Consider the following 27,144-nt stretch of genomic DNA (forward strand, 5'->3'; position numbering starts at 1 on the left):
AATTTTCTGAGTAATGAAGTTTGGCAAGAAAAATAAGGCACATAGGCTTCATTGGGGACTGTGTCCTTGGAGATAGGAGGATGTTGCAGCAGCATTTGACACAGGTCAGGAAAACAGCTATATCATTTAAATTACATAGCTCATTTCTTTTTAACACATCTACTAAGGCATTTGGATGACAGTAATTCTTTATTATATAAACAGATTCATATATGAATCATTATCACCAAACAATTTTAAACAGAGAAGCAAAATGAAAAGTTTATACAATTATATCAGGCTACAGCGTACATTACAGATCTTATCCTTCCAGATATTTCTTTCTTCACATACAACTATATTGTAGGTATTCATAAATGCATAAAATTTTCAACCTCATCTTATAATTGGAATGCAAAATGTATACTTTTAGAAGATGGCAGAATAGACAGTCTCCTGCTTCACGCTCTCCCACAAATCAACAAATTTACAACTATTAAAAAGCAACGATAGCCAAGCTGGGGCTGCTAGAGCTCAGGGGAAGAGGAGGAAAGACCTATGGAGTGCATGAAGGCAGGAGAAGCCATGAAGAGAGAAAGAAAAAAACCACTCCAAACATTTTGAATCCCAGCTGTTTCCAGGCTGGAGCTGCTGAGCTCATGGAGCAGGAGCTGACAAAAGCCACAGCTGTGCCCTCTGGATGGAGTTTCTTGGAGATGGCAGGGGAGAAGAGGGACTTCATGGTCTCCAGGCCAGCAATACCACTAATAGGGTTCCTATGGACCCACATAGGACTGAGGAGCCACAACAAATGGAATCAAGGAGCCACTCAGAGGCCAGTGAGTCATTACAACGGACCGGAGCACAGCCTGTCCCATGGGAAGTATTTGGAGCACCGGCAGTGGGGAGATGGGCCCACCAGAACACTGGAGCACAGCAAGGACAGCTGATCTGCCTTCCAATCAGCATAGGACACTCAGTAGAGACTGGCCAGGAATATAGCATCGCATGGGGTGCACTTTGATGAAAAGACTCAGGCCCAGACCAGTGTTTCTACATAACCCAGGTACAGCGGATTTCACCAAACCCAGAAGTACCTATAAAGTCAACCATTAAAACTGGTGCCACACAAAAAACCTTCCTCAGGGAATCAATAGCAAAGCAGCAATTTAGCTCAACCACAGAGCTCAAATACGGGTGCCCACAGGAAGTTCCCCCACTATAGAAGTAAGCAAAGGATAACCAATTAGTTTCAGTGCAGAGTTTAAGTGGTGGGAACAGCAAGTAATCCAACACAGAACTGAAAGGAAAAACAGAGTACCCTCTGGGGCCTGCCCGGGTTCCTTAGGTATGGAGCCAGGGACTGGACTCCCTCCCACAACCAGACACAATGCCAACACCATGGGTCCTGCCCAGGGTCCTGAGGTATGGAGCTGGGAGCCACCAGCAACTAGGTAAGGAGCATGCCAAAAACATCACCTCCATGTGGGTGTCCCACCACAGCCACCACAATAACCATGGATGCTGCAAAAGTGGCTAGATGCCAAAACCACAATGCAGATGGTCCGCCAGCCACTGGAATGCATTGACTCAAGGAGAGTCACCAGCAGAGACCAAAGAAAAGAACAGAACGTCTCTCTCCACACAGCCCATTTCAGTGACAGAAGAAGCATCTGCTCTATAATATTGGGGGACCTGAACACACCTCTCAGCATTGGACAGATCATCTAGGAAATAAATCAAAAGAGTAACCATTACTCTTTCAGAAGGAGAGAAGAAATCTAGGGCAGTTAGAGGGGGAGGTCAGAGGGGAGGGAGATGGGGAGAGATTTGACAAGGGGCATAAAGAATAATTACGATTTGTAATAATGTATATACAAGTAATATTGATTTGATCAACATATGTCAACGTTGAACCCCCAAAATATGCATAATCAATTATGATTCAATAAAAATTAAAAAAAATAAAATGTATACTTTTAAATGGGTGCATTTGTTGTCTGTAAATTTTATCTCAATAAAGTTGATTTTAAAGAAAAGAAACAAAAAATATGCTTTTATGATTGCACAACAATGTGAATGTAATTAATGTCACTAAATTGTGCACTTAAAAATGGCTAAAATGGCAAATTTTGTGTTGAAATTTTATCACAATAAAAAGCATGTGCTTTCATGTATTTAAACACATCTTAATTTATCACATAATAGAAAGTTCTGTTTTTTTCTAATTTTCATTATTAATAAAGTTAGCAGTATGAATATTTTGGCAATTTTTAAACCAATCTGTAGATTAAATGTACAATGTTCTTCAATTTTCCCAGTTATCAACAATTCTATTAAAAGCACTTGTAGACAAATCTTTTTGCATATTTGTGAGAATAATTCCCAGAAATGAAATCTCTAGATGAAAATATTATTTTATTTTTAGAAATTTTGTACAATGTTATAAGAAGCGTTAGTAGTTTGCATCAAACATTGCCACCATAATTAGGTTTTTGGTGTGTATTTTTGTCTTTAACTCTATGCCTTGTTTTAAGAAATATGTTAAGTATGTATTTTAAGATAAATCTTTAAAAGTGTCAATAATTTTTGGCATATACTTCATGGTTTTATACAGCCAAATCTATCGATTGTTTTTTGCTTTTTGATTTCTTTTAGGAGTATTAAGATATAATAGACATATAATAAACTGGACTTACAGAAAGTAAACAATTTGATGAGTTCTGACATATGTATACACCCAAGAGAGTATCACCACAATCACAGTAGTAGATATACCCATTATTCCTAAAGGTTCTCTTGTGCCCTTTTTGAATCCTGTCCTGCCCATCCCCCTTTGCTGCCACTCACAGCCAACTACTCATCTGTTCTCTGTCACTATAGATTAGTTGCATTTTCTAGGATTTTATGTGTGTGAATTCATAAGGTATGTACTTATTTTTGATTTGTCTTATTTCACTCAGCATAATTTTTTTGGGCTTCATCCATGTTATTTGTGTGTATCTCTAGCTCATTTTTAAAAAATTTCTGAGACAAATTCCATTGTGTGGATATACCACAATATGTTTACAATTCATCTGTTGATATTTTGCCATTTCAATATCAAGGCACTTACAAATAAAGCTGTTATGAACATTTATGCACAAATCGTGTAAAAACATGTGCTTTTAGTGCTCACTTCGGCAGCACATATACTAAAAACATGTGCTTTTATTTCTATTGGGTAAATACCTAAGGGTGGAATGACTGTACCATGCCAAACAGTTTCTCAAAGCAGCCATTTGACTTTACAGTCACACCAGCAGTGGAGGAGTGTTCTAATTGGTCCACATCTTTGACACGATCAGCCTTTATACTTTTAGTCATCCTAGTAGGTGAGTAGTCGTATCCTATTGGGATTTTAATTTTCATATACCTAATAGCTAATGATATTGAACATCTTTTGTTGTGCTTGTCTGCCATCTGTATATCTTTCTTGGTAAAGTGTTTAAATCATTTGCCTATTTCTAAATTGAGTTGTGTATTATTGTGAAGTTTTGAAAGTTCTTTATATAGTCTTCATACAAGTCTTTTACTGGATAGGTGATTCACAAATATTTTCTCCCAGTCTGTGTCTTGTCCTATTCTCTTAACAGTGTTTTTCAGAAGTTGTTAATTTTTTATAATTAATGTTATTTTTTTATTGACAAATCATAACTCTATACATTATGGGGTACAATGTGATGTTTTATATATGTACACAATGTGGAATGATTAAATCAATCTGAATAAGATATTCATCACTTACCTATCATTTTTTATAGTAAGACATTTGAAATTTACTCTTAAATATTTTGAAATATGCAATCACTATTATTAATTACAGTCATCCTGCTGTGCAAAAAATCTCATAAACTATTCCTCTTATCTGAAATTTGCTACCCTTTGATCACAACTGTCCATTTTCTCCCTCTTCTCTCTCTCTCCTTTCATCCCCAACCTCTGGTAACTACCATTTTATTTTATTTCTATGTATTCAACTTTTTTAGATTTCACTTGTAAGTGAGATTATGTGATATTTGTTTTTTTGTGCCTCGCTTATTTCACTTAGTATAATGTTCTCCAGATTCATCCATGTTGTTGCAAATGACAGGATTTCCTCCTTTTTAAAGGCTGAATAGTACTGCGTTGTGTATACATGTCACATTTCCTTTATCCGTTCTTCCATTGATGGCACTTAGGTTGATTACATATGTTGGCTACGGTGAATAATGCTGCAATGAACATAGTAGTGTCGATATCCCTTTGACATAGAAGTTCTTAGTTTCGATGATTGGCATTTCATCAATTTTTAAAATGTATTATGCTTTCACTGTTGTATCTAAGAAATCTTTGCCTAACACAACAATAATGTTCTCTTGTGTTTTCTTCTAGAAGTTTTATAGTTTAAGTTTTACATTTAGGTCTGAGATCCATTTTAAGGTAATTTTTACATATAGTACAAGGTATAAACCAAAGTTTATTTTTAAAAAATATGGCTATCCAATTCTTTTAGTACCATTTATTGAAAAGACTAATCTTTTTTGTTGTTTTTGCATCTTTACTCAAAATCAGTTGACTGTAGATGTAAAAGTATACTTTGGAGTCTCAATTCTCTTCTGTTGATCTATTTGCCTGTCTTTACACCAATATTACACTGTCTTGACTTCTTTAACTTTACAATAAGTGTTAAGATGAAAAAATGTAAGTCCCATAACTTTGTGGGTTTTTTTTGAAGTTGAATTGATTATTCTAGGTCTTTTGATTTTCGCATAAATTTTATAAGCAGTTGGTCAATTTCTACAAAAAAGTCCTTCTTGGGTTTTGATTAGGATTGCATTGAATCTATAGATTAACTTGGAGATCATCGAACTCTTAGCAATGTTTAGTTTTTTGATGCATGAAAGTAGCATATATCTTGATATAGATTATTTTTTAAAAACTTCTCTGAGCAAATTTTTAGTTTTCAGCATACAGGGATTTTACATGTTTTGTCAGGTTTAAGCCTAAATTTTTCATACGTGTAATGCTATTTTTTAGTTTTCAATTTCTGATTATTTGTCGCTAGTATATACAAATACATTTGGAATTTGTATGTGAATCTTTTCTCTGAAGCATTTATAAGCTCACTTGTTAGTTATAGTGACATCTTTTGTAGAGTCTGTAGGATTCTCTGCACAGACAATCAAGTTGAAGGAAAATAAAGACACTTATTTTCTTCCTATCAAGCTGCTTTGGCTATAACCCTCAGTACAATGTTGAACGGAAGTGGGAAGAGTGGACATCCTTGCCTTGTTCTTGATCTTAGGGGGAAATGTTATATCAGTTGTAGTTTTTTGTAGATGCCTTTTATCAAGTTGAGGAAGTCCTTTTTCTTTTCAGAATTCTTAGTTTGCTAATAATTTTTTAATTAGAAATAAATGTTGCATATTTTAAAGTGGTTCTGCATTGATTGAGGTGATCATATATATTTTATTTTTAGTGTCATAATATGGCAGATTATATTGACTGATTTTCAAATGTTAAATGAATCTTACATTGGGTAATGATGTCTATCTATCTATATATATCTAATAGCTGGGTTCTAACTGTTAACTTTTAATTGTTACATTTATTTAAAAAATTTTATTTTTAATTGACATGATTTGACATATTTATGGGGTACAATATGATGTTCTAATGCATGTATGCATTGTATAAAGATCAAATCAGGCTAAGTAGCAAATCCCTCATTCAAAATTTAGAGTCCCCTCTTCTAGCTATTTTGAAATAAATAATACATTATTGTTAACTATATGTGCAATAGAAAGCCAGAATTTATTCCTTCTATCTAGCTGTAAATTTGTAATTGTTGACCAACCTGTTCTCATTACCCCTTCCCTACTCCTTTCCCAGCTTTTGGTAACCACTTTTCTGCTCTTTACTTTTTTGGGATCAATGTGGTAATTTTCTTTCTGTGCCTGGCTTATTTCACTCAATGCATTTTCCTCTAGGTTTATGCATGCTGCCTCAAATGAGAGGATTTCATTCTCTTTTATGGCCGAACAGTATTCCATTGTGTATATAAGCCACATTTTCTTCATCACATTGCTCTGTTGATGGATACTTATATTAATTCCATATCTTGGCTATTGTGAATAGTGCTACAATAAACATGGGAGTGCAAATATCTTTTCAACATACTGATTTCAAATCAACCTTTTATAGTAGTTGCCCCTTATCCATGGTTTCCCCTTCCGCATTTTCAGTTAGCCACAGTCAACCATGCTCCAGAAATATTAAATAAAAAATTCCAGAAATAAATAGTTCATAACTTTTCAATTTCAAGCCATTCTGAGTGATGAAATCTGGTGCCCTCCCGCTCCTTCCTGCCCTAGTGACGAATCATCTTTTTGTCTAGTCATCCACACTTTCGACGTTACCCATTCCTTAGTCACTGGGTAACCATCTCAGTTATCAGATCAACTGTCACAGTATGGCGAGGCTTGCGTTCAAGTAACCCTTATTTTATTTAAGAATGGCTCCAAAGGGCAAGAGTATTATGCCTAATTTATAAATTAAACTTTATCATAGGAATGCATATTTAGGGAAAAAACAGTATATATAGCGTTTGGTACTGTCTGAGGTTGCAGTCATCCACTGGGCGTCTTAGGGGAGGCTACTATATTCCTGAAATGTATTCATTTGGTAATGGTAAAAAACTTTTAAAATGTGAAGTTGTATGCTGTTTGTTAATATTTCATTTAATCTTTTGCATCAATATTGCATAGGTGATAATTGGCCTATAAATTTTTGTTTTGCTCTGTCGTTGTCATGTTTAGAAATCAATGATTTTCTTGAATCTTAAAAGAAATGAGATTTTCTTCATTGCTAACACTCTGGAGTTTATAGAGATCACTGAATTATTTGGTGTTCGAAGATTACATATAATTTCTTTGTGAAAATCTGGTACTGGCATTTTTTGGGGTACTAATTTGATTACATAATTTCTTTTATAAAATATTTTGTGTTTAGTCTTTGTCAGAAACATGGACAATTTGTGTTTTCTGTATTTTCCTAGATTTATTCATTTTTTTCTTTTAAACATTTTATTCAAAATATTTTAACATTTACTTGCACTTATTTGTGGGGTGCAATGTGTTGTTTCAATACATGCATGTGCTGCACAATGATTCAAAACTATGCTAACATGTGCCATTTAAACATAGATTTATCCGTTTATAAAGGTTTTCTAATTTATGTGTCGATATCTAGGCAGAGGTCTTAAGGATAGTCTCTTTTAATATGCAGATTAGTATCTTTCACTTATGGAAGTTTTTTCTTAGGCAATTGTTTTAAATATTATTTCTGCTTTTGCTTCCACAGAGAGTCCATTTATTGTTATAATATTCCTTCTATGCCTGTTTTTAAAAACTTGTTTATTGCTTGTTTTATTTCTCAAATACTTTTTATTAAATTTCATTTTGAGCCTATTCTCTCTTGGGTACTTTGTATTTTAGTCCATATTTCTGACATGATTTTGTCTGCTATTATTTTCTGAATTTAATCACTTTTTTTCTTTCTTCCATTTTTTAACCGATTTCTTTTTTTATTTTTATCTTTCAGAATTACTTGCCTTAAATATTTTGAATGTTTGCCTGAATATATTTAAATAGTTTGGAGCATTCTGTTATAGTTTTCTCCCTTTTTGTGAATCTTTGTGCGTGTGTCAAGGTGATTTACAACAGCTTGGGTGTCAAAATTTTTTCTGTGGTTTGCTTTTTTGGTTACTTTCCAAAGACTTATTTCATTTACTTTTGTTCACGTAATTAATTTGGGGTGATTTACAGGATTCTTAATTCAATGGCATCCTGTTTTGTCAGTATAGTTGTGTCCACATTATTTATTCTTTCTTTTTCTCTTGTTGTTGTTGATTTTTGTTGTTCTTTTGGTCACACAGGACTCTAAATTTTCTTTTTTAGCTTGTTTTTATGTTCATCATCCAATCGCCAAAGAGTGCCTCTTCCTTTCTTTTTGCATTTTGCTCTCCCCAAATCTATGGCTTTTAAAGAAAGCAACTACAAATTGCATGTACTTTAAGCCCTTCACTGTATGTAACACGTGTGACCTATTGGAACTCCTTTCTGTTATTTTTACAGCTGGGGTGTACTTTCTCTTTCATCCAGTGGTAAATTAGAGCAATTTTAAGCCTGTTTAACCTTTACCCTTTCCTGTTTTTCTTAAACTTCCCTTGCTTACCACAAAGGTTGTGGTAGGAGAATGAGAATTTGGTGATGGGATTTGGTGTTTTATTTTATTATTTGTGTTAATTTTGACTCAGGCATTTTGTGTTTTCTATTTATGCTGAAAGTGTGATTTTTGTGCAGTTTTGTTTTTTGTGTTGTTTTTCTATTATTTTCAAGGAAATTCCTAGAGATGTAGACCTAAGAGTCCATTGAATTTGGCTAACTGGAAGTCTGTAATGAACCAAGTTAGGATAAACTGAAAGTCTGGAATTATATTCCTGTATTTATCCATTTCTCTCTCTATAAAAATATTTAATGAATTTAACACTTGTTGAAAGAAGTGAATCAATTTGTTCAATTAAGTACAAAAATGAAGACGCTGATCTTCTTTCCACATACTTCCAAATTTCTTACACTGAGTTAAAACAATAGTAAATGGACTAGTGGATCAAAAATATTTTTTAAAAATTGGGTCTTTACAGTACTGAGCATGTACAGACTTTTTTTTTCTTGTCATTATTTCCTAAACAATGCAGTATAATAACCCTTTTCACAGAATTTACAGTGTATTAGATATTATAACTAATCTAGAGATGATTTAAAGTATGTAGGAGGATCTGCATAGGTTATATGCAAATACCATGACATTTTTTTATATCAGGAACTTAAGCTTCTGTGGATTTTGGTATCTGTGGAAGGTCCTGGAACCAATCCCTCACAGATACTGAGGACAACTGTAATTATCTTTGCTCATACAAATATTTATACAAACATGAAAAGCTTTTTTGGTTAGTTTTTAAAAAATTGTTCAATTTTACTGCAATAAACTTGGTAACAGATTTTTTGACATTCCTATAGTTCAGCAGATAAAAATTTGAGTCTATCTCTGCAACAAAATATTTCCTTTTCATATCCTAACACCTGTATGTAACACTTATATATAAATGGGTCATATATTCAGTAATCGATGCTGGTGATTAGCTCTTTCCTTCCTTCCTTTTCTCCTTTCTTCCTACACACATCTACATCTATCTGTCTACCTAGCTATCTGTCTATTTATCTATCCATCACCCCCCCCCCCCAGACAGACACAAATAAAGACATACTGAAAGGATTTGGTCAAAGTTTCCATTACAAAAATTTAAATATATTTAACACAGCTTTTCATCTTTTTCTCTTTTTGATGTGTGAATAAAAGGTAAAACTTTTTATGAGAGATAATTATTTTTGTGACTGAAACAATGATTAAATAAACCATCATTTTCCCACTGAATTAAAATTGTCCCACTTTTATATAACAAATGGAACAAACATTTGTATAAAAAATAAAGGTTATTTAGTAGTCTTTACTTTTATAATATTAACTATTCTACTGATTACTTTTTCTTTTCTTATGCCAGTACCATTTAATTTGATCTCAGGCCTGCATACTTTGATATTGTATAAAGCAAGTGCCTATTCACTAATATTCATTTTGCTTTTATGTGCATTCATGAAATTTTATTCTTTTGCATTAACTTAGAGATAATTAATGCAATCAGAAAAAAATTAAAAGCTGATTCTAATTGGAGTTGTGTTAAACTTATATATTTAGGGTGGGAAAATTGATATTATATGATATAACATATTACATCCATGTGTGGTTTATCCTTTGGCTGTCATATAAAGAAAGAAAAAATGTTACTGATTAAAATATGCACAATATTAAGATTCCAGTCATTTTAAAACACATCTGCCTTTTAAAGATATAAAAACTTGAAAAAAAATGCCTTCAATAATTTCTAACTACAGTAGTTACATAACTATTTCTGATATTAATCCCAAATGTTTTAATACCTTATGACATTTCTAAGATGACAATGGAATGTTGAATATTAATAATAAAATTGAGCATCTTTGTTTCTTAATTTTAATTAAAATAGGTACGGGTGTTTTGCTGTTTTATATAATTGTGACAATTGCATTTTCTTAAAAATTTTTATCTTATTTTAGCAGTTTTTCATAATCCCACTTCACATTTTTTTAAGAACAATTACTGATTTTTATCCAGTGATAGTTTGATTTATTAATCAAAATCCACATATAATGTTATTTTTAAAATTTATTACAACAAAATTGGGCTATATTCCATACATATTTATGTAAATATTTCTATATCTCTATATTGTATTTATCCATCTATCTATTTTTCTGTTATCTCCACACTTGTGTTATTGGAATAAATCTTTGATTGCTCATAGCATATTCTTTTTGCTATTTTGTTGGATTCTATTGAAATAGTCTATCTACATTCATCAGCTAATTTGTTTAATAGTTTATGTTATACTGCCTTAATCAGGTTTTTGTCAAATATTAAGTATGTTCATAAGATTATTCAGGAAGTTTTTTGTTGTTTGGATAATTGAAATCAGAATGAAATTCCAATTTTTTTTACTTGTATAGCAATTTGATTCTTTCTCTCCTTCAATGATAAATCCTATTTGACCTCCCAAATGTTATATGGTGATTGGTATATTTAAGTTTTCCACATCTTGAATTAATTTATAAATTTTGTTTTGCCAAAAACATGTTCATTGGCTCTGGGTCTTTACTTTTTTTGGCTCCCTCTAGAATTGTGTTAGTACCCTCATAAGTTATTTCACTTAACATGCCATTAGTTTGCATCTTCTTTCTTATTTGTAACCTTACATATTTCACTCTGTTTTATATTCATTTATATTTCTGAGAAATTTATCAGTTTTCCTGAAATATTTAAAAGAATCACCTTTTGGGTTTATTTAGCTTTTTAAATTCATTTAATTTTCTATTCTTATTAAAACTTATTTTCTATATATTTTTGATTAATTTTATGGGTTTTAAAATTTTTATATGACCAAGAATTGCTTTATTTCTTATCCTGTTTATTTTTTAAAAATAGTAAATATATTTAAGGATAAATAATTATTTAATTTCTTCTGATTATACCTTTTTTAGGCTTTATGTGAATTGTTATAGTTTCTCGATTTGATTGTATATGCATTTCTTAACTTCCAAGAGTACATTTGAATTCCCTATTTAATTCCTTATATATAGTATTAGTAGATTATTTTTTCATGAAATCTGGAGATTAAAAGCTCTCTTTTAGATAGAGAAATATAATAGTGATTCCAATCATCCATAGATCATAACCCAAGTAGAAACAAAAAAAGTATTTTAGAGAAAATTGTAATTTTTTCATGAGTAGGTAATTTTTCCCTAATTCACATTTAAAAGATCTTTATGCTATTCTGTAAGTTTCAAGTGCTTTCACAATTTGAATCCTGCAACTTTATCTTGCATCTCCATGTGGATATTTAAACTCAAGCCACTATAACCCTAACTCAACAAGTTGACACAACATCCTCTGTTTTTTGCTTTCCTGGGCATTCACAGATCATAGATAGATTACTTAACATTTCTGTGTACTCTGGATCTCTGACACCTGGTGATTGCCCACATTTTAATTTTCACTTTCAGTTATATATTCAAAAGATTATTTATAAAAATTGATCCCACCTTTCCTTTTGTTTTTATTGTGTTTTCTTTGAGTACTAAAAATGATACTATGTTCTTTCTCAATTGTTCCATTATTACAAAATGCCCTTATTCATCCTGTTTAGTATTTAAACATAAAATTTGACCTCTTAATTAAATTTTTATATTATTTTGTATATATTTGAATACAGTAATCTGCAGTCTTATGTTTTCATTTTTATGGGAGACTAAAGAATTATTTTTATTATACCATAAACTATAATTACTTGGGGTTATATTTATTGACAAATGAATTTAAGAGAAGTATACTTTTATGTTCTTACTGAGACATATCCTCTTCAAGAAGTTGAGTAAAAACCAAAGGAAAGAAAGAGTTGATTAAGATGCAAAGAAAATAAATCTAAAGAGGAGCCAAGAAGGATAACAAACTAAAATATGGATTATTAAAAGACAAAAAATATGTTTCAATAGAAAGTTTTAGCAGCCACTTACCTTTTATTTTGACTTCACTTATTGACTGCTATATTATTTTACTTATTTAAAAATGAAGCAATTCTTTTCATCAAGTTCTTGAAGGCTTTCTTCACCTGCTTATTTCTCAAGGTATAAATAAATGGATTTAGCATAGGTGAAATAGAAGAAATAAGTAGGGAAACCACTTTATTAATAGTCACTTCTTCTTTTGCTGTAGGATTCATATAGATGAACATGCATGTGCCATAGGTGATGGAAACCACAATCAGGTGGGAAGAACAGGTGGAAAAAGCCTTTTTCCTTTGTTGGGCAGATGAGAATCCTAAAATTGTCTTGATAATAGAACTATAAGATAGAACTACACACATAAGGGTCAATATGAGGGTCAGCACAGCACAGATTAAAACAGTTTGTTCCATGAACCATGTGTCTGAACATGATATCTTCAGGAGGGGAGAAGCATCACAGAGAAAATGGTCAATGACATTTGATTCACAGAATTTCAGATTCAGCCCCAGACTAAGTGGGGAGGTTATGACCAGCAACCCAGACAACCAACAGCAAAAAACAAGTCTCCTGCAGACTCTGGTGCTCATGATGCTTACATAATGCAGGGGTTTGCAGATGGCCACGTAGCGATCATAGGACATGGCAGCCAGGAGGAAAAATTCTGTTACTGCAAAGAGGTCAGTGAAAAATACTTGGATGACACAAGCATTATATGTAATGGTCTTATCACCTGTTGCTATGTTATATAAGTATTTGGGAACACAGGCAGTTGTGAATGAGATCTCTAAGAAGGAGAAGTTTTGTAAAAAGAAGTACATTGGTGTTTTAAGATGGGGATCCACAAAGGTTAGGGTGATGATGGTAACATTCCCAGTTATGCTCAGCATGTAGGTGAGAAATAGAAAGATAAAAATCAAAACTTGCAGCTTAGAGTCATCTGTCAGTCCCAGCAGTATGAACGTTGTTATTGTGTAGTTTTTCATCATTGATGATTTCTGTTCAATCTGCATGTCCAATAATTCAGGGAGATTGTCATATACATTATTTTATCTATATAAAGTCTAACTTAATCAGCTCTACCTTCACTATATTTCTATAATGTATTGTAAATCATAGTATGGGTATGATTAGATATCTACTAATATGGCGTGATTTCATGGGTAGCAAAAATGCCATTTGGCTTCTCGAAATTCTATCCTACTCACAACTCAGTAAAACAAAACCACCACACAACATTAAAGTTATGCTTTTGGTTAACAATTTGGTTCTTGTCAAAATGCCAGTGTATAATTATATATAATTTGGTCTCACTTTAAAGAGCCCTGATCAGAACTTGGAATCTCTGTTCTGGCTTTACAGTTAAATTTTTTGCTTGCTTTTCTTTTCTTTTCTTTTTTTTTTTTTGTTGTTGAATGTATTTTCTCCAATAATGCTAAACCTCATGCCCAAGACTATACAAGCTACCCTTCCTTCCTTGTCATTCTCAACATTTCTTTATTAATGTGCAATTTTGAACTTATTGTTCTCTGTTGTGCAGAACACAATTTTAAACACAAATTTACTTGCACTTAAGATGTTTATGAAATGTTTTAAGTAACTTAAAAAGTACATTTTTTTTGTCTTATCTTTTTGCCTGTTTTTATATCTTGGATCTATTAGTTCCTCTTTACTTCTGACTCTGCTCACTTTCCTGTTTTCCACAATTTCTATTGTTTTATATGACATCTTTTCCTTAATAATTATCACATTTCTGTTTCTAATAATGGATTTTTTTTCTGACTTACATATTGAATTGAGTACCAAATGTATCTATTTATATATTGAACGTACCACCAAACATACCTGCTTACACAAATCACTTTCTTGTCTACTTTAATGTGCCTAAAACAGAAGTCATGGTGTTCCACAGGTCCTACACTGCCACCCCTTTTTCCTATGTGCCAACAAGTTCCATTTGTTAAACCTTGTGTTTAAATTTGTTAAATATTGTGTTTTGCCAGATATTGTCATAAGCATTTCTCTTATTTTGTCCCCCACTCCTGAATTTAATCTGGGTAAAAACTGTTCATCATTGATTCCTCTGGGAAGTTTCCTGCAATTCTTATGACCCACACACCCACTCCTGTGCTCCCATAACAAATGATACTTGCCACTATCTTAGTATGCAGACAGAGAATGTGTTTATTGGGATTACCTCTTTCACACACTTATAGCCAAGACAACCAACAAATTTTCATAAATATTGTAAGTATTTAAAGAATATTTTCTAAATAAATTTATATATTCCAAATTTACCAAGCACACACAAAGTTATTTCTTCCTATATGGACTTAAATTTATACTGCTTTATACTAAATTTGCACATTAAATTTTCTATATCTCTGGTCATACAAGTAGAAAATTTTGTGGCTTATTTTGCTTTTTTTGTTCTTAAAGAAGAGTTACGTTTATTAATTAAGTCACATTGTAAAGTGATCTTTACAAATCTGACAAAAGGTTTAATTGTCTTATCTTCCTTCTTTGGTATTTCAAATAAGTAATTTTATTTTTATTGATATGGTGTTTCCATTTGTACTGTATCTATTAATACAATGCTAAACTCAGAGACCATGATTTTTTGATGCTGAGGTTATGCCACAAGTGGCTCCACAGTAATTTTCTCAGGCATCAAGAGTTAATTACGACAGTGAAGGACTTGAACGTATTCAATTTTCAGTGTCTCTATGCTTGTACTCCTACATCAATGAGTAAAATGAAGATTCCCTTTGAAACCACAATTTATTCTTTCCTGAGCAGTTTCTCCTCATTGTTTATTTTACTGTATTTTATTCATCCTGAGGTGGAAAAGAGCCACATTTGAATATCTGCCTAATTTATACGATTAAATCCACAGGGTGGCAGTCACCAATACAGACAAGAAGTGCTGACCTGCGCTCATGATTTGCCTGAAAACTAGAGCCCTTCCAGGGAATTTAGGTACATATGCTACCTATATTTTAGATTAAGTAGAGAAGTAGTGAAGAATGATCGCTGAGGTCTGTCTATTTTTCTGCCATCCTCTCTCCTTATCTCAGTCTACATGTGCATCACTATGTAACCTTACTCAGCTCAAAATGCTATGGATGTTATTCAACACACAAAATGTTGTTTTTTTGTTGTTTTTAATAAGAAATTACACAGTATTATAGGACAGAATTTAATAAATGAATTGACACTGACTTGTAACCAACTGATTTCTGATATTTGTTTCTTTTATCTTTCAAGAAATGTCTCAAAGGAGGCAGGGGTGTCTAGGGAGCGATGCTACTGCAGCTAGGCCATTTGAAGGAGTGAAGGGACAAATACACACCCACACAGCAGGTCATTTTATTTTCTAACTTGAGGTTGATGGTATGGCTGATGTCACTTTTGGATATTTCTTACATTAGGATTCCATTACATATCCACCTATTTACTATTATAACATTTCATATGTATTTTGAAAAGATAATTTATATGTTTTATAAAATACATAAATTATAATTTACATATCTGATTTTAATACAGGCAGGTGAAATCTTTTTCTTCTCAGAAAAAAATACGGCCAACATTTGACCAAGGGAAATATTAGTGATGTTGCCAAACTTATCATACTTACTTTTTTGTCAGTCAGCGATAACATCCTTAAGTTGTTTGCAAATAATAATTCAACCACTCTCAGCTGAAAATGGCAGGTGGATGAGGATTTTCATGTGAGCTTTTCTTCATTTTTGCTCATGCATCCTTGCACACACTCGCGTTCTCTGAACATGTAGAAAGCTTCCTGATATTGTTGTCTCTAACAAATTCTACTGAATTTTTCAGGATATACTTTTTACCATTACAGGTCTAAGAAATATTTCCTTGTATATTTTAATATTTGAAAGGGGAAAAAAATTCCTAATGATAGTGGGATACTGGAAACTCTCTCTTTTGAGAGAGTTGGTATTTCAATATCTCAGAACAGGGACAGAGGTTTGAACAATATCAGCCTTGAATTTTTATTCTTAGTTTCTCTACTGACAAATAAATGAATAAACAAAAGGTCCTTGGTGATTTATGCTCAATTGTCACTAATGAATCTTTCCAGTAATTTTATTTGGCAAAAGTAAAGCAATGAATAAGAGCTCCTTTGGCTCCAGTGTCCTTGGAGATTGGAGAACAACGAACAGGTTAATTAGTTCATTTTCTTATTTTCCTAAACATCTTTATTTTAAAAAAAGTACATACAATAAACTGCATGAAATTAAAATGGACAGTTTGTTAGGTTTCTGCACCCCTCTATTTCCCAGGCAACCACTGATAAGTTAGTTATCTGTCACTACAGATTAGTTTTTTTTTTTGTAGAATTTTATGTAAATACAAGAATACAGAATTGTATTTTTTTTTTGTCTTTCATCTTTCACTGAGCATTAATTCACGATTTATCCCTGTTGTTATTTGAGTCAATAGTTCTTTCTTTTTTAATGCTGAGTAGTATTTGTACATTTGTGGACTTATGGCATGTTCCCAGTTTGTGGGTATTATCAATACCTGCTGAGAACAGTCGTTTACAAGATTTATATAAAAATAAGCTTTCATTTCTCTTAGTTAAATACCTGGGAGTGAAATGGAGTAGATGATTTACAGGGTAGGTATATGTTTAACATCTAAAGATACTGCCAAACTGTGTTCCAACATGCCTTTAGCATTTTACATGCCAATTATCAGGGTATGAGAGTTCTGGTTGCAATTCCACAATTACGTATGATGTTGTGCATTTTTCATATGCTTATTTGACATCTGTATATCTTCTTTGGCATGGTGTCTGTGTACATCCTTTGTCCATTTTTCAATTAGGTTGTTTGATTTCTTATTGTTGAGTTGTAAGAGTTCTTCATGGATTCTGGATACAAGTCTCCTATCAGATACATAGTTTTTAAAATATTTTCTCCCATTGTGTGTGTTTCCATTGTATTCGAATAGTGTCCTTCACTTCTTCCTTCGCAACAACATGGATGGACTTAGAGAAAATTATATTAAGTGAAACAAGTCAGGCACAGAAAGAGAAATATCACATGTTCTCACTTATTTGTGGGAGCTAAAAATTAGTAAATAAATAAGCACACAAACAAATAAAGGGTGGCGGGAAGAAGACAGAATAACCACAAAAATTCTTTGAACGTTTTAAGCCAAGTGCACAGATACGATGTTGTGGGGAGAGGAGAAGGGGTGGAGAGGAGCTGGTAAGGGGACAAGAAAATCAAGTACAATGTATTTTGAGAAGTAAAATAAAATAAAATTAAATTAAAAAAAATTTTCTCCCATTGTGTGGGTTTCCACTGCGTTCGAATGGTGTCCGACACTTCTTCCATCCCAGTCTGGAGTCCTTTCATTACTTTTACTTGCCTAATTGACCTTTTAAAAGCCTCAAGTACAATGTTGAATGAAAATGGCAAGAGTGGACATTCTTGCCTTGTTTTCAGTCTTAAAGAGAGAAAGCATCCAGTCTTTCAGCATTACATATGAGGCTACCTGGGGTTTTTTACATCGCCATTATCAGGTTGAGATTTTCCTTTCTATTTCTAGATTATTGGGAATTTTTATCATGACTCAGTGTTGGATTTAGCCAAATGCTTTTTCTGTCTATTAAGATGATCATGTGGTTTTTGTTTTTTATTCTATATTCTGTTTATATGATGTATTGCATTCATTAATTTTGGTTGTTAAACCAACTTTGTATTCCCAGAATAAAGCCCACTTGGTAATGGTGTGCAGTTCTTTTTTACATGTGGTTGGATTTAATTTGCTAGTACTTTGTTGAAGATTTTTGTATATTCATAAGGGATATTGGTCTGTGCCTTTGGCTTGTTTTGGTATGACAGTCATGACCACATAGAATGAGTTGGGAAGTACTGCATTTCCTTTTGGTTTTTTGGAAGAATTTGTGAAGGATGGATGTTAAATCCCTTTTAACAGTTAAGTAGAATTCTGCAGTGTAGCCATCTGGTCCTGGGTTTTTATTTCTGAGAAGTTTTTTGATTACCAATTCAATTTCTTTTTATAGGTGTGATCATATTTCCTATTTCTTCCTGGGTCAGTTTCAGTGATTTGTTTATTACTAGGAATTAGTCCAGTTCATGTAGGTTATCTAATATATTGGCATACTATTGTTGTACATGATTATACATAATTGATCATGATTGGCTTTCAAGAAAAATATACAAGTGATACTAAAAGACAAGAAAAATCTGAATTGACAAAGCAAGCATCAGGACCAAACTCATGTAACACAGGTTTTGGAACTATTAGATAGGGACCGAAAAAAAAAACAAAAAACCTGTGACTAATATATTAAGGGCTCTATTGTAAAATGTAGATAGCATACAAGAAGAAAATGTTAACATTCGCAGATAGAGGGAAACTCTAGGAAGAATATTGGAAGGATATTGGAAAGGATATTGGAAAAATACTGCAATATAAATGAAGGACATGCTTGATGGGCTTTATCAGTAGACTGGAAACAGCGGAGGGAAGAATAAATGAGCTTAAAAATATCTTCAGCAGGAACTTAACCAAACTGAAAGGCAATGAGGAAAAAATGAAAACAACAGAGTATCCAAAAACTATGGGGCAATTTCAAATAAGGTAACACATGTTTTATAAGAATACAAGAAGGGAGAATGGAGTAGAAGAAATCTTTGAAGTAGTAAGGGACAAGAATATTCCAAAATTAATGACAGAAGTATAATCATAGATCCTGGAAGATCAGAGAATGTCAAGCAGGACAAATAATAAAAAATCTACACATACACCTACACATATCACATTTAAACTGCAGAAAACCTCCAACCTCTAGGGGGCTTAAGTTTAAATTGGTCACCAGTTGCCAATGATTTAATCAATCATGCCTATGTAATGATGCCTCCATTAAAAACCCAAGAATTCAGGGTTCAGAGAACTTTCAGATGTCTGAGTTCATGGAGGTCTCTGGAGGGTATAATGCCCAGGAAAGGCACGAAAGCTCCGACCCCCTTCTCTTATACCTCACTCTATGCATCTCTTCATCTGTATCCTTTATAATATCCTTTATAATAAATAGAATAACATAAGTCAGTGTTTCCCTGAGTTCTGTGAGCTGCTCAGCAATGTAATCGAACCCAAAGACTGGGCTGTGGGGAACCCCAGTTTATAGCCAGTTGGTCATAAGCACAGGTAAAGCAACTGGAGCTTGCGACTGGCGTCAGAAGTGGGAAGGGGGGTGGGCAGTCTTGGGGACTGAGTCCTCAACCTGTGGAATTTGTTGCTATCCTCAGGTAGATAGTGTCACAATTTAATTAGAGGACACCAGCCTGATATCCTCTGTGGAACTAGTTGCTTGCTTATTGAGGGGAAGAAATCCCACACATTTGGTCATAATTGTCTGTCTTCTGTGTTGCTTGTTCAGCTGTGAGAGCAGAGGAGAAGATAGCATGTATTTTTCCCACCCTCTCAGAGTGAACTGAAACTGTAAAGCAAAACTGCAGAGGAGAGGGACTACTGTATTTCTACAGAGGGAGGGGAACTATTGCAATGGGGAGAATGCAGTGACCGTAAGATCTGTAGGTATCACAAGGATTAGGGTTTTATAGAGAAGAGTAAACAGGCTAGAAAGAACAATGTGGGGAAGTAGGATGAAAGGTGTGTGTGTTGGGGGGAAGAAAGGGTGGCTTCATGGGATAGTAGATCAGAGAATGTTTTACCCTGAATGCAGTCTATTCCCAGGAGAGGTGCGTTGGCTCAGTTTCAGGATAGACCAAAGTTCAGGCCTGGGAGAAGAAGAGAATCATAACCAGTTTGTTTAAAAAGTGTTTTATATTATTAATCAGTGGGTACAAGCAGTTTGACTAATCCTTTATGAGGCAAAGAATGAAAAGTTGAAGGGTCTTCATCTGGCCTTTGTATTAGGTTCAGCGAGATGGAGAAAAAAGAGAGAGAGACCCAAGCCAGGCGCAATTTCAGCCTAGAAGCTTTATTCCACCAGTGTGGAGGGGAGACTGAGTCATATCAGCTTCCTCAAACAAAGGAAAGCAAAGGTTTTATAAGACTTTGAGAGAAGATTCTGGCAGAGTAATGGGCAATTTTGAAATCAGTGGTGTGCAAGGTGACACAGCCCTTGTGGTCCAATAACATCTGGTTTGTTAGGGTATAGGCTCCTGATCAGTTTGCCACTACATGCATTTAACAGTACAAAGCATTCCTCCCAGCCCAGCCCAAATGCCTGCTACCTCAGCCCACAAGATGTTCCTTTGATGATAATGGTTATGTTTGCCCCTTCCCAGGAGAGGAATTTCACTGACCACTTCATGGATCAGAAAAGGGAATGGGGCGGGGGAAGAGGATGGAAAGCTGCATAACATGGCTGTGCTGATGTTAAGCTGACCATGAGTCCTAAAACTTTGGGATCATTAGAATAGACATCATTCATAGAAAGGGATTCACATGGGACTTAATTACAAAACATGAAATTTTCACTTGTCTTCATACTGAAATTCAAGATAATTCTGCAAGTGGAAATGCAAAGGTAGATGTGTCAGAAAGTGAAATTTTCTTGATTTTACATGGTTAGGGTTTTTTTGAACAAACTTTTTTTTATAAACAGGTAATGGCACCTGGGTTAAAGTGCAAGCCCTTGAAGCTACAGAGTGATTGAATATCTAAAGCTGTACAGAGACATTTACAGACTTACTTCCCTATGTATTTACATGTTAAAAGAGTTTGAAACCTGAAGGTGTGAGCTAGTCTTTTTATATTCTAAAGGTCTGTAAATGACTAGGGAGCAAAGATTTTTCTCCCTCTCTGTGGATGAAAGGGGTAATTAACAGTTGATTTGTTCTGTGGTAAACTCCCAGATTCATAATTTTGGCATTCCTTTCTAGAATGTATACTTTTGTATTTCTTTATATCACTTTAAAGTTAATTTTACTTTGAACTCCTTTATGACAGAGATTGTTTTTATACTATTAAGCTTCATTCTCTTTCTTTCAGTCCTACCTGATTTTTATTGCTATATTTTTTTATAGTAAATTAATCTTTCTGTTTTACAATTGTATGAGTTTTTACCATTCTAAACTCCCTTTTGTACTACATGACATTATACATTTCCATTGAGTATCTGTTTAATAAATTTTATAAAATAACATTTTCTGTCTACACTATTTCCTGTTGTCTTTTGCCATTGTGCTTTAAATGGGCTGTTTTAAGAAATGTAGAGGAAATAAAGGAACAAATAAATAAATAAATAATAATTAAATTATTTATAAATAAATAATAATAAAGAAATAATAAAGAAACTGATGGATCTTGGATGTGACCGGTGCCAGCTTTGATGTGACCAGCGCCATTTTTTACACACACTGAGCACAAAATGGTCACCAGCCTTTCCCTTACAAGAAACCTCGTGGTTTCTGAGAAACAGAAACTCCTTTACTTCTGCATGGGTGCAACCTTCCACCTGATCGCATCCACCAGCCTTATCTTCCACACCAGCACCAAACCCTTCCCTGATTAAGTCAGCCTTCCTTACAGTCCATATAAACTCTCCCACCCCCAGGCCTGGCGCTGCCCTCCATTTTGAGCGCAGCCCAGCAGATTTTCTTTCTTTAATAAAGCTTGATTGGTACTGGTGTTTCAGCTCACTTTCTTTCGTTTTGGTGCCGAAACCTGGGAAGAGTCCTGGCCGGGACCTTAGGACAATCCCTCCTCTTGGGTTGATTGGCCCCCCCGGCCGCCCTTCCAGGACCTGCCAAACCAGGTACCTCTGGGACTCTTTCTACTTTTCTACGACTACTGTCTATGACTACTGTCTACTTCCCAAAGACCAGGTGCCTGGCCAAGGGAACTCCTCTAGTGCTCTCCAGCTATTGGAGGATGCTCCTCCAGCTGGTCAGTGGCTTCTCTCTCGAAAAGAGGGTGCGCACCAACGAGAACACTCCTTGGTGTTACCCTTCTTCTACTGGGACTGATCACCCCCTTTCTCACCCTCTAAATGAGATCTTCACAATCCAAACCTCCACGTTCTATGCCTCTGGGCTGTCTCCTGGCCGATTTATAATCTCTTGGCTTCCAGGGACACTTTGTTGTCACCCTCCTTCTACTAGGATTACTCATTTCCTTTCTCACCCTCCATGTGGGATCCTCACAATCCAAACCACCACGCTGTACGCCCTTAGGCTGTCTCCTGGCCAATCTACAACCTCTTGGCCTCCAGGGAGACATTAAATGCAAATGCTTCATTTTCTATTGCAATCAGGTTTGGCCTAAATATAAACTAGACAATGGATCCCAGTGGTCAGAAGATGGCACTCTCGATTTAAATACTCTTAGAGATTTAGACAACTTTTGTCACTGAAATGGCAAAGATGAAGTGATTCCTTACGTTCAAGCCTTCCTCTATCTTCAATCATGTTCTCTCTATCAAAACTGTCCTACGTCTCAAATTCTCCTAGGTCATGACCGACTTCCCCTCCGGACTCAGATCAATCTTTTGATCTGTCAGACCACTTTGCTCCCTTACTTATGCTCCAGATCCTTCAAGAGCCCCTCCACCTTTTCCTTCTCTTCCCCACACCCGGTCTTGAGATACTTGCCCTCAGCCACCCAACCCTTCCCCTTTCCCCCCTTCATCAAGTGACAACCCTGCGTCAGCTCCGGCTCCTTCATACCCTCTCTATGAAGTGGCTGAGATGAAGGGAATTGTCCGGGTCCATATCACCTTTTCTCTTTCTGATCTCTCCCAAATCAAAAAATGACTGGGATCTTTCCAGTCCAACCCAGACACATATCTTAAGGAATTCAGATATCTCACCCAGTCTTATGATATCACCCGGCATGATATTTTTTATGATTCTCACCACTTCTCTGTCCCCTGAGACAGGGAGTAGGTCTGGATAATGGCCCAACATAGGCAGATGAGGTACATGCCCAAAATAATAGGTGGCCTGTGGGAGCCATTGTCGTCCCTCATGTGGACCCAAATTGGGACTACCAGGCTGGCCAAGGAGACTAGGATATCTGGGATAACATGATCACACACTTGATTTACAGCCTCCAAAAGGCTACTCACAAATCAGTCAATTGTGACAAGCTTAGAAAAATCACACAGAGATCCACCAAAAAACCCAGCGAGTTCCTAACCCACCTCTTTGAGGCTTTACATAAATACACACGTATAGACCCAAACTCCCCTGCAGGCATGGATCTCTTAAACTCTCATTTTATTACCCAATCAGCCCCTGATATTCGAAAAAAACTAAAAAAATACTTGAGTATGGTCTAAATATGACCGAAAAAGACCTCCTCAATGCAGCTTTCAAGGTTTTTAACAATAGGGAGGAGGAGGAGAAGAAGGATTGATACAAAAGAGATCAGGCCAGATATCAACTCCTGGCTAACGCTATCCAGGGTTCACATACTCCAAAGTTGGCTGCCTCTAGGGGCAAGTCACCCAGAAACTGATTCAAATGTGGTCAACTGGGCCACTGGGCATGGGCCTGTCCTAACTCCAGATCTCTTCCCAGGCCCTGTCCTCACTGCAAACAGCCAGGTCACTGGGGGGTTGACCATTCCACTTGCTAGAGAGGGAGTGGGCCAGTCCCCAACCCACAGCCTTTGGCTTCATGGCCATCCTTACCAGGACTTCTTAGATTTTCCCAAGAGGAGGACTGATGATGCCCAGAGCCTGAGGCCCCCACAGAGATCACCATGCATGAGCCCAGGATAACTCTCCTTGTAGCAGGTAAGCCAATCTCTTTTGTCATCAATATAGGGGCCACTTACTCTACCCTTCCTGAATATGCAGGACCAACAACCCCATCCTCTATCACAATAGTAGGGGTCATGGGATCAGAATACCATCCATGGATCACTCAACCCCTTTCTTGCACCCTACATCACACCCAATTCACACACAATTTTTAGTAATGCCTCAATGCCCAGCCCCCTTACCGGGACAGGACATCCTTTCCAAATTCAAAGCTACCCTTACCCTAAACACTTTAACTCTAGCTATAATACTCCTGTTACAGGCTACCCCAGACCTGGCCCCTGAGGCTTCCACCTTTCCCTCTCCATTGGACAAGGTTAATCCCATAGTATGGGACACTTCTTCTCCCTCCATTGCTATGCACCATTTTCCTATCCTTGTTAAGTTGTGGAACCTCTCTTTGTTCTCTAATGTCTCACAGTACCCCATTGCTAACAAACACCTAATAGGCTTAAAACCCATCATACACAAACTCCTTTCTTCTCATCTCTTATGGCCTACCCACTCACCTTTCAATAAACCCATCCTTCCAGTTATAAAGCCTAATGGCTCATACCATTTAGTTCAAGACCTTGGGGCCATTATTGTGGCTATTTTACCCATAACCCCAATCGTTTCTAACCCCTATACTCTTCCATCCACAATCCCAACAAAAACCTATTTCTTCTCGGTACTTGACCTCAAGGATGCTTTTTTTCTATCCCCTTACACCCTTCCTGTCAAAACCTGTTCACTTTCACTTGGGCTGATCCACACTGTTCCCAAAACACTAACAACCCTTGGAACACACTTGCACAGAGGCTTTAGACCTCTTTCTCAATCCCTTTCCACACATCTCCCCGCATCCCATTATGTGGCCCCAACATACATGGTTCATAGATGGGAGTGCCACCTCCATGTCCACCCCCCAGGTGGGTTATGCCATAGTAAATCTAACACAAACTATTGAGGCTGCCCCCCTCCCCACTAACACCACTTCCCAACAGGCAGAACTCATTGCCCTCACCTGCACTCTCACTCTAGCAAGTAACAAATGAGTCAATAAATACACTGACCCTAAGTATGCTTACCACATCCTACACTCCTGCATGGACATATGGAAGGAGAGAGGATACATGACCACTCAGGGAGGGCCCATAAAAAACGGACATCTTATCAAGACACTTCTTGAGGCTGCACAACTCCCGAAGGAGGTTGGGGTTATACACTGCAGAGGACACCAAACCTCCAATGATCCCATAGCCCAGGGAAACAAATTGGTGGATCTAACTACAAAACATCTTGCTCAATAACCAGGCCCCCACTCTTCCTCTCCTGCTCAGGTCCTTCTCATGGCCCCTATGCCCTTACCTCAATACACACCCCAAGAAATACAACACCTCCAACAGTTGGGAGCACAGAGGAAGGACAACTAGTATACTCTCTCTGGTCGCTATGTCCTCCCTACCACACAAACTGAGCAAATCCTTTTAGATTTTCATAATTCAGTTCATATAGGCTATGAACCCCTACTGCTCCTTCTTCAGCCCTTATATTACTCTCTCCACATGGCCAAATTACTTAAACAAATCACTCAAAATTGTCCTTTGTGTACTTGTTGCTCCAATCAAGGTGGCCTCCAAGTTCAGTCCTTTCCCTCCTGGCCAGGATTGGCAAATTGACTTTACTCACATGCCTCCCCACAAAAGGATGCACTATCTTCTAAACTTAGTAGAAACATTTTCAGGTTGGATTGAGGACTTTCCCTGCACTTTAGAGGATGCTACAGCAGTAACGCATGCTCTCACCTCAGAAATCATCCCTCATTTTGGCTTGCCCACCAGCCTCTAGTCTGCTAACAGCCTGGCATTCATTTCCCAGATTACACAACTCACAGCGCAGGCATTACATATCAAACGGGACTTACATATACCATATCGACCTCAGTCATCAGACAAAGTAGAAAAAGCCAATCACCTCATAAAAACACACCTCGCCAAGCTGTCCACGGAACTTCACCTCCCTTGGACCCAACTTCTCCCTCTAGCACTCACTCACTTGTGAGCTGCCCCCCAGAAACCCACTGGCCTCAGCCCCTTTGAACTTATGTATGGTAGACCCTTCACTTTCATACCTCTTCCTTCCAGCTCATCACCTTAGGCCAGTATCTCTCTACTCTTTCACTCATTAGGGATCTTCTTCAGGAACAGGCCAACCTTCTCTTACCTCATCCTTTCCCCACCACCCTCTCAGACTTTAAACTGAGCCTGGGATTGTGTATATTAAAACCTGAATCCCAAAGCCTCTCTCGCCATGTTGGGAAGAGCCTTATACAGTACTTCTCACCACCCCCATGTCAGTGAAAGTACTAGGAAAGGCCCCTTTGTATCACTTATCCTTGGTAAAACTAGCACCTGAGACTTTACCCAAAGAATCTGTTAACACCAGGCCAGAGGGGTCCCTCTGCTCAACCCCCAACACCTCCTTATACCTCGTCCACTTTAGGACCCACAAGGTTGAAAATCTCCAGGACCTCCACTCTTCCCCCAGTTCCAGAAGAAGGATAATCTTTCCCCCAGTGATTATCCTCTCACTCTTGCAGGTCCACTTCATGTTCTTTGCACAGGAGCTGCTGCAAGACTGGTCCCAACCTGCCACCTCCAGTACTGAAGACATCCTTGAGTGGGAAACTGAATTAGCCTGGCAGGGCGCCTTCTGTGATTATACCCCCGAAGAGGTTACCCTCTACTCCTTTTTCCTACTATGCACCCTCTCAACCTCTCAGCCCCTGAACGCTTGCCTTTTCTCTTCCTCCTGCTTCTTTTCCTAACAGAGACATATGCCACACCCTGTTCACAACGTATAACCAAGGTCTGGGTGGGTGGAAGGACACTTTACAACCTCCCAGGTCTGCTACGCAGAATCCTCAGGGGAGCCCTACAGGACATATTCACATCCCTGACATACGTTTCCACAACATGCTATGACCAGACAACTGCCACATCACGTTCTTATGGGGGTAAAAACTACTGGATTCTGCTGGAGTCCAGTGCCTCTTCTGACAAAAACATTTCTGTTTCCCCCAAATCACTCACGTAGGCTATAGTGATAGGGGAGGACTTCAGGACAAAACACATCGGACCCCTG

The 27,144-nt window shown here is 36.2% G+C and overlaps 1 protein-coding gene across 1 annotated transcript; it reads right to left on the bottom strand.

Annotated features, from left to right (window-relative positions):
* Window positions 1–12,265: 12,265 nt before the first annotated feature.
* On the bottom strand, window positions 12,266–13,204 carry LOC134360784 (olfactory receptor 6C2-like). The gene has a single exon (XM_063075568.1). The coding sequence runs from the start codon at window positions 13,202–13,204 to the stop codon at window positions 12,266–12,268; it is 939 nt and encodes a 312-aa protein (XP_062931638.1).
* Between the last annotated feature and the right edge of the window lie 13,940 nt (window positions 13,205–27,144).

This window comes from Cynocephalus volans, chromosome 12 (assembly GCF_027409185.1).
Source record: "Cynocephalus volans isolate mCynVol1 chromosome 12, mCynVol1.pri, whole genome shotgun sequence".
Lineage (NCBI taxonomy): Eukaryota > Metazoa > Chordata > Mammalia > Dermoptera > Cynocephalidae > Cynocephalus > Cynocephalus volans.

Bases quoted from the DNA above. Each gene is read 5' to 3' on its own strand.
- LOC134360784 (XM_063075568.1), bottom strand. From the start codon at position 13,204: ATGATGAAAAACTACACAATAACAACGTTCATACTGCTGGGACTGACA.